The following is a 17257-nucleotide window of genomic DNA, read 5'->3' as shown; positions in this document are numbered from 1 at the left end:
ATGGAAGAGGAAAGTGATATAGTTTGCATTTGTATGACATAAACAATCGAAGAATTTGATAGTCATAAGTAAGTGCAGTTTTATGATTTTGGTTTATGACTGAAATCCTAGTACAATGCCTGTGTTCGTTTAGTAACTTTTGTTTTAATAAGAGAAAGAAACAAATGTTCAATACAATATTTTAACAGCCATGAACACGTTTGATTTGTTTGTTTTAAATTGTTAGTTTTGCTGTGAAACCTAGTTTGAAGCTCATTATGAATATACGTTCGTAAAAATGCAATATTAACTTATTTCTGGGCTCTATTATACCAACTTCATTAAAAGCGTGTTACGTTGATTTTTTGATTTTTTAATTATAACTCTCAATAAGCCGTTCTATGAGAAATCTCAGTTTATGTATGTGCGTACAGTATCGTCCCATAATAGCCAATGCAGTCATCACAGGCTATTTACGGGAAACCCTTACCGCAATAATTAGAAAAGCGTTTATAACAGACATCTTTAAAACGACCAAAGTCATTTAAGCGAAAATGGTCGTCCAAAATTAGCCTCCACGAACTAAACAGGCTGATATCGGACGATACTTAGCGCAAACGTATTAAGCCAGATAATGCAGAGCCATTTTTGTGTACTATTTTAAAAATTAACCGAATGAAAAAGCAGTATTGGCTACTGACTAAATTGATTATGGCTTCTTTGGTATACTTTGGTGTAAAGATGTAAGCTATTAAACTAAACTTTAATACTGACCTGGTCTCTATTCACTCCTATGTCAAGTCTGGTCACAATAGCACGGATTAGGTCAATGACCTTTCGGAAATCCACCGGGCCGATGGTGTTGGATTCGTCAACGACAAAGATCACGTCCTTGTTGCAGCCTAACGTACACATACACACACATAAATTATAATAGCAAAATCATTTATTTAATGAATCAGGCATTCTTCTAAAATATCACTGATATTTCTGCAATATTTAGACGCATATAAAAGGCATACAGATTGCTTAATAACAGTGTGTAAAGCGTTCATGTTCACTTTTGTGAAAAAAGTTAAGGTTTAGTTAATGGTGTTACAATAATATATTTGGACATGCAATCAACAGAATGTCATGAATATTATAGTCATGCTGGCATTTTAAAAACAACCTCATTAAAGTACTTTTTCAAATCACCACCCAGTATAAGTATACAATATCGGGAATTCATCAAACACAACTCTAACCAAACGGTTCACGGATTAAAACTAAACCTTAGAGGTGTCAATCAATCAGGTTTTAAACCAGTTTAAAGGCTAGCCAAATCTCTGTTAGCTTACCAATAATACAATTTAAGGGAAATTGCGTAATTTAAAAGGAAAACATACGCAAAATACACGGCAACAACAAAAACATGATATATTCTGAAGGTTCTCGCTTTGAACATGAGTACAAGTTTGTATTAGATAAAGATAGTACTGTTATACGTGATCGCTCGCAAAATGCTTACTGTGAATTGGTGGTAAGGTTGTAGGTGCCGGCGTTGTTGTTGCAACGTAATTAGGCACATTACAGAGGTCCCCATCGCAACAATGGACGTTGATGTCACGAGGTTCAACATAGCGTCGACCAATAAGGGCACCGGCACCGAACCCGAATCCGAAACCGTTGCAGTACTAAAACAAATTTGTGATTTACATATCGATTAGCAAGTGCAAAACTTAATCTATTTCGCAAACTATTTGTTTGCAAATAAAATATACATTTTGACTTGCTTGGATATAAGGAAACTTATATTTACATTTAAACGTCATGTGTATCATTTTGTCATGTGTATCATTTTGTCATGTGTATCATTTTTTACGTTTACCATCGCAGCCAGTGTATGATATATAATACAACCAATCGATATTCGTCGTTGATTGCCATGCATGCCCGGTTACCTGCAATTTTGCAGATTGTGCTAACATTTAATTGGTAATTATTCATGAAAAGTTATATCAACGCGCCGGTTGCGCAGAGCCAAACTAATGCATATATTACACTTACTATACTGCTATTGGGATGTAATTTAAATTATTTAACACCTTTTAGGTTATTAGTTTCAAAACATATTTTACCGAGCATCTGACAATTATTATTCGTATATATAATAAAGACATATGAAATACATGATTAATAATGATCATAAAAAGATAACAACAATTTTAGATTGACACTACAGCACTGTTTCTCATCTTTTTGCGAAATAAAATTCACGTAAACAATTATTGAGACAGACAAAATCATCAAGGAAACTCGAAATAACAAACAATGCATATCTTTGAAGAACTTAATTAATTGTATCGTTTCTCTATTTACAATCTGCTTTCAGACAAATTAATTTTCTGTCATAGTGTTGTCTTCTTTATCACGCTTTCTTCATTTTTAATAAGTTCGAGCTAATTGAAATTCCTTATACGAAAGATTTTTAAAAATAAATCATACGAGTGCTCATAATTTGCAAAAATAATTATATAAAAAAAAGCACTGTCATCGTTTTCAGCGTCATCGTCATGTTAACCTACAATGATGATCATTCATAACCCACATATAGGATATTATGGGGATTTACTGCTCACGATGTTGAATGGTGTAAACTGGGTGTGATAGCAATCATTTCCGAAGTTTTACACTAAAAATGTACCATTGACTGACTCAAAACAAGCCATCAAAATGCACGTCAGTATGTAGATCTAGACACTTTCCAGAAATGGACGATTTCAACATCGCACATGTTACTATTGAAACCGACCTTTGTGTCGTCACATGACATCAGGTATTCGTAGTGATTGCCGGACAGGGTCCGTAGAACGCACATCTGGAACAAAATAGCTCTTTCTATGTATACAATTAGTTGTTTGGTTTGTTTTATGTGTTTGGAATAGTTAGATGCGTATTTTTCAACAGTTCAATCATAAAACAAGAAAGTTGAAATACACTCACTTTTCTTGATCAAGCTTCGCCGATGAAATCGAATCCCTTATATCATTAATAGAAGTTTAAATTCTTGATCCAATAACTAACAATTCTTCTACTTATGTGAGGTAAATGGGAATTCTACTTGTAACGTAACAGCATATAATGTTAAATACAATATTACGGTTTCTATAAAGAAAATAGTTGAATGTTAGAAATAAGAATAACATAAATGAAGTTGGAAATTTAATAATAAATCTTTGTGATATATTGGCCATGATTATAGGATTATAAATTAGTATTATTTGTTAACTTATAAATAATATAAGAGTATACATAAAATAGAATAAAGATCTCTAGCAAGTAAAAACATGACATACCCTACATTCATTGTTAAAGTAGGCTAAATCAACAATTTGAAAGGTCAAAGATATGAATGAAGTTTTTACTCAACGACTGTATTTAACAAGGTATCCAATTGATAAACTGGTCAAAACTAAAGCCACGGGAATTCTAATCCGATTAAATTATTTCTTAAATCCATTGAACTATGCGACGTATTATCACTAGACACACAAATACTGCAGAGGGAATCTTAGTCTTAGTAAATTAGCTCTTACATCCATTGGTAAGAGGATTGCAATGATGTATTATTATCCCCAGAACCAATAAGTGGGTAAACACGAGCACCCTTCCCGGGGCGTGTCATTTTTCAACAGTAATTTAGCAATTCAACCAATCAACAATAAGCACGTGCAGAAACGGACACTAATGACCAATCAAAGTTATAATTGAGTTTTGTCCAAAAATAACATTTCGGCGGTTAGATTTGATAGAAGGGCATTGTTGCTTGCTTTCGCGGGCTTCGCATATATCTTGTATTTGACAAACATTGTGAAAACGTTGTGTTGTGTTGATAAGCAGAAATAAAACGTAAAGAAATCAGAATTGGACTCTGTTTACGTTTATTGTATATTGAGAACTACGTTACATACTGATGTGAGTTAAGAGGGAATTCTACATATGTGAAGTACGAGGGACTTATACTTATGTGAAGTACAATGGACTTCTACTTATGTGAGGTAAGAGGGACTTCTACTTATGTGAGATAAGAGGGACTAATACTTATATAAAGTAAGAGGAACTTCTTCTTATGTGAGGTAAGACTTGTACTTAAGTGAGGTAATAGAGACGTCTACTTATGTGAGGTACCAGGAACTTCTACTTATGTGAGGTAAGATGGACTTCTACTTATGTGAGGTACGAGGGAATTCTACTTATGTGAGGTAAGAATGACTTCTACTTATGTGAGGTACGAGGGTCTTCTACTTATTTGAGGTAAGAGGGTCTGATGCATATGTGTGTTACGAGGGACTTCTACTTAAGTGAGGTACGACGGACTTTTTCTTATGTGAAGTAAGATCTGAGTAACTTCTACGTATGTGAGGTAGGAGAGACTTCTACTTATTTTAGGTACCAGCGACTTCTACTTATGTGAGGTAAGATGGACTTCTTTTTATGTGAGGTACGAGGGACTTTTATTTATGTGAGTTACGAGGGACTTTTACTTATGTGAGGTAAGATGGACTTTTATTTATGTGAGGTACGAGGGACTTTTATTTATGTGAGGTAAGATGGACTTCTACTTATGTGAGGTACAAGGGCTGGTCGTAGCAATAGTAGCAAAACCACCCATCATAAAAATCATGGCCAGGATGAATAAGAACTTGTGGATTTTCCAAATGATGATGATGATGATGATGATGATGATGATGATGATGATGATGATGATGATGACGATGACGATGACGATGACGTTTACGATGATGATGATGATGATGATGATGATGATGATGATGATGATGATGATGATGATGATGATGATGGTGGTGGATTGATGATGATGATGATGATGATGATGATGATGATGATGATGATGATGATGATGATGATGATGATGATGTCAATTGTGATTCGGTTTCTGCTAAAACTGATCGTGTTCATGAGAATTAGCAAATATTATACTCCATACTTCGCCTGTAGCGCATTGCTGTGTAGTGTTACAGTCCTGAGCATGAAGTACTGGCTGCTTTGGGCAGTGGAAGCAGGTCAGAGCTGCAATTAATGGGCATTAGTTTAAACGTGTGTACAGCACACCGTTGGACAAATATATATTTTTGTACAGTCATTGCGTGGCGACCTTTTTCTTTCAAGCACACTGATTCTTTTCTATTATGACAATCGCCGCCAGTTTTTTTTTCGTTGTGTGTTTACTGTTGTTTTTGTTGATCTTGTTGTTATTTGTGATTTTTTTCGGGGTAGGGACAGTACATCATACAAAAAACGTCCATTCCAGCGCCGATCTTATTGTTTTGTTGATGGACGTGAAGCGCCTAACACAATGCACCTTGCCTCAATGTCTCAATCGAAACTGCAGTCGCACGCCGGGTATGCGAATACTTCGTTGACGGATGGCACTTCACTAACAGAGAACAACAAACGCCAAGCGCGAGAGGTAAGTTCCTCTGTTTTATTTAAAGTTATATCCTAAAGATTAGTTTTTAAGACAAGACACATGGTCGAGTTGATAAATGGTGTATCCTTTTGTATTGGGAATACACAATTTTACGGAAGAATGGTACAGTTTTTCCCAAAAAATAGAAAATTCGATCGGAAAACAGCATAAACTGGATGAACAGTAAACATTTTAACAAAATAAAACTACTTAGAATTATTGCAAGAAATTGTTTGCTATTCCAGCATGTAGAGTAATCACTGTGCTTCAAATACTGAAATTTTGATAGTATTCAATGAAATATAAACAAAGATAGTGCATGTTGTATTAGGTGGCATACATAAAGTTGCAGGCACTTTGTTTACCGATAAAGGGCACTTCAGATTACGGAGACTTTCAACAAAGCGGGCACTCTAATAACTGAGTTTTATCTTCTACCTTAAATGCATTTATTTATATTATGGCTATTCATACGAAACTTTTTGAAAATATATTTTTCAAAAATAACATTACTATTAATTTATACTATGTTTATTATAATTGCAATTTTCAAATGAGATAATATTTGTTATTAAATAAATGTGTACATAACACACACAAACAAACACACACACACATACATGTTTATATATACATATATATATATATAAGCCTCGCTCTGTAAAAAAGGGGTTTAATGCATGGGCGTAAAGTATCGTTCCAGATTAGCCTGCACATTTTCCATCTGCACTTGGTTTACCGATCATCTAAAAAACAATGGCACTTCGTTTCCCGACATCTAGACACTTTTTTCCAGATATAGCACACTCGTATTTTTTGAATCAAAAATGCAGAATTCGCTGTGGAATACTGTTAAAGTAAGCAGGCAATACATAAAAATGTATGTACTTAGTACGCAAATAAAAAACGAACTACCGAAGCATGTTCTTATCCCTTTGAAATATGATTATGATTTGGTTTAAATGTGAAAGATAAATGTTAAACAAATTGGATATGTCTAATGAGTAAAATCTATATGACCATATATTTTAAATTACGTTCTAAACGGTTGATCTAAAGCATTTATCTTTATGTCCAAATGAAGGTACTAAGGCTATTTACTTATATATTAGATAGCATGTCATGAATAATCACTCTGCTTAAACTGCCTCTCAGAGATTAATATCAGCAGCGATGCAGGTCCGAACTTCTATTGGAACTTTTTGGCTCAATGCCAGTAAACGAAAATAGCAATAAAAGAACGGGCGGGGTCGATTTAACACACGACAGTGGTGTAAAAAGTTATGCATATCCGTCTTTGTTTTTAATATAATCAGCGACGACACTTTCCGCCTAAACTGGATTTTCGTCAAGAAGAGTCTGCCTCTAAAAGAAAAGTACAATAACGGCGCAAAGTGTCGTCCCTGATAAGCCTGTGTGTATTTCACAGGCTTATCTGGAACGATACTTTACGCCCATGCATTAAACCCCTTTTTTACAAAGCGAGGCTTATATATATGTATATATAAACATGTATGTGTGTGTGTGTTTGTTTGTGTGTGTTATGTACACATTTATTTAATAACAAATATTATCTCATTTGAAAATTGCAATTAGAATAAACATAGTATAAATTAATAGTAATGTTATTTTTGAAAAATATATTTTCAAAATGTTTCGTATGAATAGCCATAATATAAATAAATGAATTTAAGGTAGAAGATAAAACTCAGTTATTAGAGTGCCCGCTTTGTTGAAAGTCTCCGTAATCTGAAGTGCCCTTTATCGGTAAACAAAGTGCCTGCAACTTTATGTATGCCACCTATTACAACATGCACTATCTTTGTTTATATTTCATTGAATACTATCAAAATTTCAGTATTTGAAGCACAGTGATTACTCTACATGCTGGAATAGCAAACAATTTCTTGCAATAATTCTAAGTAGTTTTATTTTGTTAAAATGTTTACTGTTCATCCAGTTTATGCTGTTTTCCGATCGAATTTTCTATTTTTTTGGGAAAAACTGTACCATTCTTCCGTAAAATTGTGTATTCCCAATACACAAGGATACACCATTTATCAACTCGACCATGTGTCTTGTCTTAAAAACTAATCTTTAGGATATAACTTTAAATAAAACAGAGGAACTTACCTCTCGCGCTTGGCGTTTGTTGTTCTCTGTTAGTGAAGTGCCATCCGTCAACGAAGTATTCGCATACCCGGCGTGAGTCGGCTAATAGAGGGGAATTCAACCTGTGACCGATTGAGATTAAGAAAAAAAATCAAATCTAAAACAAAGGATCCGATAGTATTATCATATCTTATTTATTATATCTGATAACTGAAATATGAACAGGATCTGTTAACACTTTCCTGAAGAATATTTACCAGGGAAACATATCCACACATACTTTGCATAGATGAATAGATTAAACCTTATATGGCAATCGCCAAGTAGGCATTATGCAGCAACGCCATACTAGTTTAAAACACGCGCTATATACATTGTATCGAAATCTATTGTTTTGTGTTATGATAACATGAAATTTCAATTGTAATCTCTATTTAATCGCCTTTATATTAACAGAACGAATACTTTCCAAAAACAACTGACACTGACTTTTCTAGAATATGATTATGCACGAAATGTATCACACAAGTGTTTAATGTAGTTAAATAGAAATACGTATGCATTATCGCACATATTTATATACTAGGATTTAACCAACAAAATATACCATGCAAGTACACAGCTTCATAGTTTAAATACATGTGTACCCTTAAGGGCTGTTCAATTTAAGTACGAATCAGCCCTCTTTCCAAAACAAATACGTTAAATATTTACCTTGAACAAAATTTACAAAAATGACGGTTTGGCAAATTCGATACACAGGTGGATAGCGCGTGGCATTAATAAGTAAAAACGTCATTTTAAATGAAAAATAATCAAATTATAACGAAAAATCAATTTTTCTGAAAAAAAATCACTATCATATATATATATATATATATATATATATATATATATATATATATATATATATATATATATATATATATAACAAAGTATCCAACTCTAATAATGAATATTTTATATAATATTAAATTTGATTTTTTCTACAATATTTATATTATATTGTATTTAGTATTTTATATAATAAATCATATATCCAGTTAAGTTTAGTGTATATGATATTATAAAAAAGATTGTTCGGAAAAACGATCAAGATGATTTTTTTACAGAAAAACATGTACTTTCTTTAATTGTCTGAGTGGCCAAATGCCTGTACAACTATGCCATGCAACACACACCATTACATTGATTAAAACGCAGGTCAACCTATTGGAGGGAAACTATTTAGCATTGAGCTTTAATAAAAGCTTAAGTATCTCTTGATAGTTCGATATAAATTCATAAATTACACAAGTCAGTACGAAGAATTACTTACGGCATTTTCCGCATGTTCTCTTGCATATTGAATTGGACAAAGGACTGGTGGCACAAAACCCCGGCTGGGCAGCCAACAGGCCACATCCAGTGGCGTCAAGATCCGCGCAGATTTGCCCGGATGTCGCCTCCACTATAGACAGTTTAATGGGACATTTGCGATAAACCAAATACCGGTATCATGTTACATGTATTTGAAATCACCGTATACAGCAATTCAGAACTTAGTCGGTATAAGGAAAAGGCTTTTGTTTTGTCCCATTATGCCGTGATTTGCGGATTTGACTGTGCACGTGCATCTCGGGTTTACTTACACGATAACAATCAAGCAATATATTTTTCAATTTATTGAATATATTTGGAAAAACTATATTATGTTACGTATCGAATTAATGTTGACGCGCTATTTAAGGGTATGATAGAGATTAATTTTGAGTAGAATTTAGTTTGCACATTGACAATCCATTTTGTTTGTTTTGTTTTGAATCTTTTTTCTTGTTTTCATGACATATTGACTATCGACTATTGACAGTGTCTTAAACGTCTATGACTTAATTGTTAGACATGCAACGTCAGAAAACACCTCTGTTTATACAGTAAAGAAATATTCTATATTAAGGAGTATTTTTTATGTAATATTTTCATTTCAATAAAATATATTCTGTGTGTTCTGTAAAATGGTTAAGTTACTTAAACAGCAAAAAAAATTCTACGTTTACTTTTTAACAATTTTATGGAACTTAAACAACTAAATAAAAAAAATCATTTTTATCAAACTCGACATATGTGTGAGTATTACATTTTGTTATTTATGATTTTCGAAATAAGATGCTGTATGTCTAAATGCGATGTGCAAACCACAAGTCTAATTCGCGAGTAAGGTTTTCAAAGTACCACACACATTTACGTGAAGTTACTTAAGGATTAGGTAAAGCAGGGCGAGTAAAACAACGCTGACGCCAAGCAATCCTTAGCTCAGACATCAATACAACACTTTTAACACTTTAACGATATGCTTCATTTTACTGTTACTGTCTCCATGTACATTTAACATGGTGTGATATTTACGTGACAAACAAGATGGCGACGTCGTTGGCGAGACAGGTGTTTTTGCCGTTTTATATCATATATTACTTGTAATTATTGTTTAAATCACATGTGGTTAGCGTGTGGCTATGATATTTATTAGTACAAACATCATTTTAAATTAAAAATAATAAAATCATAACGTATATATATATATATATATATATATATATATATATATATATATATATATATATATATATATATATATATATATATATATATATATATATAGATAGATAGATAGATAGATAGATAGATAGATAGATAGATAGATAGATAGATAGATAGATAGATAGATAGATAGATAGATAGATTGATTGATAGATAGATAGATAGATAGATAGATAGATAGATAGATAGATAGATAGATAGATAGATAGATAGATAGATAGATAGATAGATAGATAGATAGATAGATAGATAGATAGATAGATCGATCGATCGATCGATAGATAGATAGATAGATAGATAGATAGATAGATAGATAGATAGATAGATAGATAGATAGATAGATAGATAGATAGATAGATAGATAGATAGATAGATAGATAGATAAATTTACAAATATTGGAAAATGTGTATCCCTTTATTGCACTGTTTTATGTGATATGTTGTCTATAAATTGTGATTTCATTTGTTTCAACACGGTTTCTGTGTTAAATAAAATAATAATAATATGGTTATTTATAAATATTAACATAAATATAGTGTTAAGTGTCTTAAACTTAACCAGATTATTAAATATACGATTCAGCATTTGTATTTCTTAATTCAAACGAAATGACAAGTGGCAGATTAAAGCCAAGGCTGCTTAGAGTCATAGGGCATGATGCAACCATCCGCCGCCCCAACCCCTCTCCTCAGCGGTAAAAATGTGTAACCTATTCCACACTGCGCTCCTTTCCTTTCTTCGGAGTTTTTTATACGATTTAATGTAATTCTTTTTGAGTGCACGTACGTTCCTAGCGTGTTGTTAATACGCCAAATGTTCACTTATGATCAGGTATCAATAGCATTGTAAACACAGATGTACGGTCGCGGATCTGACATCGTGCAGATTTGCAGAAAACAGAAATAAATTTTGTCACAGATTGGTTAACTTTGGAATTAAATGCGAATGTGTTGGTTTCATGATTTTCCCATTTTACAATTACTGTTTATATGTTATTGTTTTATTTTAAGGAATGTATGGATTATGGTATGCGTTATTGTCTTCTAACATGATGTCATGGTAAAGGCGATTAGTTGTACTTGTAGTGTGAAATGTACAAATTGGGCCAAGCATTTTATCAGTATCAAATTCAAACGATGGATATCAACAATTTTCAATACGAGTTTAATTTTCAGGCCATTAAACTTTCTGCGGTGTTGAGTTGCGTAGAACAACATACAACACACATCCATACACATAGTTACTGTACACTTAAAGGAGGACGCCTAAAGAAATGCTATTATAAACACATTAGTTGACTTGCAATTCTAAACTTATTCCGAATGTTGTGACACAGTCTCTACTGCAGTTAGCCGGCAGATACCATTTAAAATATCTCTACATTTGATACAGTCAATTACTAGTTTGAAATCTTTTAGTAATACAAAACGTTTGCTACAATTAATTAAAATCCGATTCCAACGTAGCTTACGGATTTTGTGTTTTTCTTAATGAATAAAAGTATGAAAAAAATGTGATGTATATTAGACTTTACGCAATACCATACACACCAATCAATAATGTGTTCCAGTAATATTCAAGAAATATGGATGCAGTAGCAAATTCTTGGTTCTATTATAGTATTAATTACGTAACGGGCATTAATACGTGGGCAATCAAGTTGATTGCAAGTTAAAAATAAAAACCGCACATAGATCTTGACATATAATGGCGAAAGTTAACAATAAGATAAATTCATGTTATAAGTGACACATTTCAATCACAAGTGGTGTCTGCTATATTATTATATTATTGGGTGTGTGTAATATTCTAAATAATATCTGAAAACTACTTTGTTCATGAGACATATTTTAGTGCTTCACGCATTCAATTACTATATAGATATGCGGATATGCAGAAAACACAAGTCATCACTTTACATGTATATCGCCCTAGGATAGTTTATCATTGATGCTGAACCGAAACTAGTGCCGTCTTTGTTCCATAAACGAGTACCAATAATTTCAATATACACATAGTTTGTCTGAATACAAAATTACTATTACATAATGAGATTTATGCGATTTATATTGACTAAATCACGCAGTTTAAAACACTTAATGCACTCAGTGGGAATGATAACGTTGAAATGTATTTATCCTCTATATCACTTTATTTACATTTAATTCTTACCTAGAAGTGCTGTAAGAACAATCAGAGAAACAATAGTCTCCATGTTTTCACCATTCTATGGTAATTGACATGACCTATATTCTAAAGACAGACTAACAATTCTTATCTGTTCATTTGATAAGATGGTGCAAAACTCATCCACAGTAAACTATAGGCCTTTAAGTTATTCATGCACGCGACAGAAATGGTTTGAATGCATAAGAAAGCTATGTGCTGAAAAATCGTAGTTTTGCAGGAACATGTACTATAATTTAGCTAGATGCAAATGTGGTCTGACGTAGTCATGGTGCATTTGCAGCTGTCTTGTGTGTTTCTGTTTTTTAATTAAGATGTTTTCGTCTGCCTTGACAGTACTTGTCACCCTTGGTAAATCGTCATCATTTGCTGATATCATATTTTGGCTGATTGGCTAGTAGTTATGCGTTTAAAAAGGCAACTCCTCATTATGTGATTTTAGTATGTCATGTACCAATTAGAAACAGTGTGTGTGGTTGGTAGTAAGAACTTTGCGAAATAACGTTTTCGACCGACCTCTTTTTTTCAAACTTTACGGAAGGGCTTTCGTCAATTTTTGCTTAGTAACTTCGGAATTACATTTTCAATATTGTGTACGAATGATTATGAAAAGGAATTTCTGCCACTTTTTTTACTATAGAAAGGAATGTTGTCACATTTTTTTTTCATTCAAGATGAGTTAGGCGTTATTAATGTACCGTATTGTTAGGAATGTTTCTGTTAATATATTTATGTGCAGCTTTTTAATCGCCTGTTATAAGTGGAATACACAACTTAAATCGAGCTGTGTGTTGTTCGCTTAACATGGTTTTCAAAACTTCATCGCGGCAGTACAGTGTCAAATTTCAAGTCACATATAATTTTCTCCGTTAGTCAATCGAACTATTTTGTTTTATCATTTATAGGTTAACTGTTTACGTTGTGAATACAAAATAAAACAAATTCCAGATTGCAACAATAGATGAAAACAATGTGTTTAAAACATTCCTCCACAGCGACTTGCATCAAAGTCTAATATTTACCTCAGATCGTTTTACACGCATTTAAAAATTCGTATGTGCTATCCTTCATGAAGACTAAACAGCATACGAGTGTTCGTCGTCCTACGAATTCTCAATATATTGTGCTGAAACCAACATAATTACATTATCAGCTGTTACCTTGACCTTTGACATAATAACCTTAATTTTAACGATAATATCTTGCTTACTTACTTTCCACCCAAGTTGCAATTAGACCATTTTACATCATCGTAGGTCGAAGCGTTATCAAAATATTGTGTTCTGTTACAAGCCGCGTTGACCGTATATTAACAGGCTTATTCTTTCACCCCAAGTAACGAGCATATCAATTAAATGAACATATGTCAAAGTATTGTCTGTTTATCATGAGGAGAACAAATTTCTTGACAATTTTTGGGGGGAACGGGATAATTCACTTGGCGTCTTCAAAATGCAAATGCGTCTTTGTTGACGTATATGCAATACCCTATAACAAGACCCTGGGACCTTGAACGTGGTGATCCCAAAATACACAGGTGTCGCCCTATTTTAGAAGTTTCCACTATACCAAATTGCATGATTTTACATTTCAAGTCAAAGCTTGTTCAAAACGTTTTGCGAAAAAATGGACGGAGACAAGACAAGCCCCTGCAACATTTACCTTTGACATGTTTACCTAAAATTTAATATGCGTCTTTCATTTTTCAAAGTAAGTTACCATCATATTGTTTCATAGTTGGAGGTAAAAGCGTCTTTAATATATCGCGCTGAATCAACAATTCTTCTTGATCGATCTACCGACCGACCGTTCAACAGGATGGTCAAGGGCAATATACCCCCGCTTCTTCTAGGTTATAATAATAAGTTCCTTGTTTAATTATCATTTTGTCATTTTAGTGTTTGTCTTAATTATTGAAACGTATTTTTTTAATTCACGTGTTTCTGATAAACATTGGTATAGTTGTCCTCAATTGTTTTTTTTTTGCTACATTGCGACTCGAGAGTTAAATGTATTACCTATATGTTAGTATCAAACATGTGACAAACAATGTATTTTTAATTTTAATTTGTTTCATTACAATCTTCTGACTCCAGAACAACCAGTGCTCATAATCACATGCATTCAATAGAGTTCTTCAAATAATATAATTCCTAAGTCAACAATGTAAAACATTCCTCGTCAGCTACCCATTCCACTTTGTATCAACGAGACCGAAAACGAATAACGCTTTATACACCACGTGACCGCAGGTACTCTTGCATCGCCGTCCTGTCGTCATCAATGGATCTAAAAATAGATTTGAAGATTTGAACTGCACATTATAGGAAAAATGAAAATTAATAATACATATTCATTATATATTTAGAAGTAAATGTATCTAGTTTGTTTTCTATTATACATTTACGAAATGGAAATAACGTATTGTGATGTTCATGGTTTTTATGTTATTGATGGCCAACATAAACCTTTATTAATTTGTTAGAACACACCACAAATAGATCTACGGATAACTTGTTTTTTACTTTGCTATTCGACTTTGTTCGTGCACGTGTTCAATGCGTCAGTTGCAAGTACCATATGTTAAAGTGAAAAAATAACGGACTAAACTTTTTTTAATGGATATATTGTACAGTCACAATTTTGTAATTGTGTTTGAATTTTGATATTAAAAACTCATTATTGCCCAGTAAGACGACGGGTTGTTTCATATGATTCATCGCATGGGATTATTGAATAGAAAGTAAGAAATAGAAAATTTAGCCGCCGAAAAGAAATAATATTTTGCAGTCATACTACTTTTTTTACTTTAAGATTTGATTTACCACAATATACTTTTGAAATTATGTTAAGAGCTATTGAAATGCCAGCTTTATGTTTCACCTGCGACGACCCATGATAAATAAAGGTGGGTACTTTTTCATATACCATGTCATACTAGTAATATGTATCATATTTGCATGTTTAATAACGTCGAAAACGATTGTTGTATTAGTTAGTTTAGTTTAAACCTATTTATTTTAGCTCGATTGCATCAAAAGCCTTAGGCTTAAATAAACGCTCTCGAGTCCGTTTCCTGGGCCTAGAACCAGTACTTGGTGTCTTTGGGGAAGATCTAAAGAACGCTCCCACGGTGGGGATCGAACCCGTGACCTCCCGGTCGCTAGGCGGACACCATATCCATTACACCACGGCGACCTATATTGTTGTATTGCATTCGACTAGATTTAGTTAAAACCTATTTTTTTAGCTCGATTGCATAGAAAGCTAAAGGCTTATTTGAAACGCTGTCAAGTCAGTTTCCTGGGACTACATCAGGTATTTGGTGTCTATGGGTGGTTTCTAAAGAACGCTCCAACAGTGGGGATCGAACCCATTACCTCCCGATCGTTAGGAGGACACCATATCCACTACATCACTGCGACTGGATTTATTGAAAAGTTCAATGTTTTAAAGCACATATATTTGGCAATATTATGTCTGATAATGTTTGATCAAAGTGTAATTTGAGAACATAAATGCTAACTCTGTAAAAAGTAGTTAAAATAGTTTAAGTAAAATACATCTAATTAACTGAGTAGATACCAAATGTGTATAAAAACCTTTAAATATACTTGAGCATGTAACAATGCATGGAAATGCAACAGCAGCAGGAGCTTCGTTGTTGAAATCAGACTGAAAGCAGCTCCGTTGAACAAGCAATTGTGAAAATTAAGCGCTTAATATTGGCGTCAAACTCGAGGACAGTTGAACATATTTTGTTTGCATCAAAAGACAAAGGTATCAAACAACTTTCACAAGAATAAAGATTTGCAGTAAAATTCAACTTATTATAGGCGGCATAATTAGCTTCCCTAAGATTCATATTAAATATATTTAAATAGTTTCGCATACAAGAATTTAAATTCAGGACAATACATTGCACAGGTTCAATATATTATTGAAGATTCATAAATTCGCAGATTTCTCTTCCCAAAACTGTGTGTTCATTTTACTTACATGTCACTATATTCATTAGCAGTGCAAGACATATCTGATTATTGGTTTAGTTTTCTTCGTTTTCATCACGACTAAATGGTTTTTATAGCAACCAATATTTAGAAACTTGAAGCACGCTATTTCGTCATATATTTGCAAACCGTACATATGTTTTAGCGTGCAACCAAGTGACTTCCATGTGTCTCATCCTAACTTCAATTTAGTTTCATGGCTGTGTAAGTGACAGTTACCTTTGAACACCGTTTTATTTAAATGCCTACACACGGTCTGTTTACGACCACTGACGATATTGAAAATATATTAGGTTTTTGATTATATTCATTGGTAATACTTTGTACGCGTTAGATTCATGTTGTTATCGTCAAACACGTAAAGTTTTGGGCGCTTGAAACTGACTGGTTAAATACATCAAAATGTTAAAACCTTATATTTCTAAAGAAGCTTTGGTAAACAAATACAGAATTATCATGGTTACAACGCAACATATCTTAAACATTTACTTCATATGTTGGGATTGTTGCCTTTAAATACTATGTATGAATGTATGCCAATTACTGAACATATTTGATGATATGTTATGATGACAAAAACGTAATAAAATGCACTTCAAATTTACGCACACTTAACGTTACGTTTCCTTAAATGTTGATTTGTCTCCATAGGTTGAAAAACAGATTAAGACAACAAATTTATTTAAGAGCCCTCGTACATGGAAATAATTTGAATCACATATCTCAAAATATTAATGTTCAACTATTGGCGAATTAAAATATATCACGTATTGTTAAATGCTTTGGATTTCCTATGCATTGAGACTGTCTGGTTATTGGTAAATGATCATTAGTCAAGAACTTCGGGTTGAATTAAGATATATTGCTTGTTCGTGTGGCAAACGTTTATCTGTATTTACATTAAAATACTTAGGTCGT

At 33.0% G+C, this 17257-nt stretch overlaps 1 protein-coding gene across 3 annotated transcripts in view; it reads right to left on the bottom strand.

Annotated features, from left to right (window-relative positions):
* LOC127859977 (collagen alpha-1(XIV) chain-like) overlaps positions 1-17257 on the bottom strand; it is a 69914-nt gene that overhangs the window by 1198 nt on the left and 51459 nt on the right. Inside the window, exons 1-6 of one of the 3 annotated variants that reach the window (XM_052397643.1) lie at positions 12315-12415; positions 8883-9014; positions 4970-5052; positions 2774-2839; positions 1490-1655; positions 754-881 (exon numbers count right to left, since the gene is read on the bottom strand). In XM_052397643.1, coding sequence (XP_052253603.1) covers positions 754-881; positions 1490-1655; positions 2774-2839; positions 4970-5052; positions 8883-9014; positions 12315-12357 — 618 coding nt within the window. In that variant the 5' untranslated portion in view covers positions 12358-12415. Of the gene's footprint in view, positions 1-753; positions 882-1489; positions 1656-2773; positions 2840-4969; positions 5053-8882; positions 9015-12314; positions 12416-17257 lie in introns of those variants that run through there. The other 2 variants (XM_052397644.1, XM_052397645.1) reach the window with 2 other exon arrangements.

Source organism: Dreissena polymorpha, chromosome 15, assembly GCF_020536995.1.
Source record: "Dreissena polymorpha isolate Duluth1 chromosome 15, UMN_Dpol_1.0, whole genome shotgun sequence".
NCBI classification, from domain to species: Eukaryota; Metazoa; Mollusca; class Bivalvia; order Myida; family Dreissenidae; genus Dreissena; species Dreissena polymorpha.
Note: the sequence above shows the minus strand (reverse complement) of the source record. Positions and strands in the feature narration are given on the sequence as shown.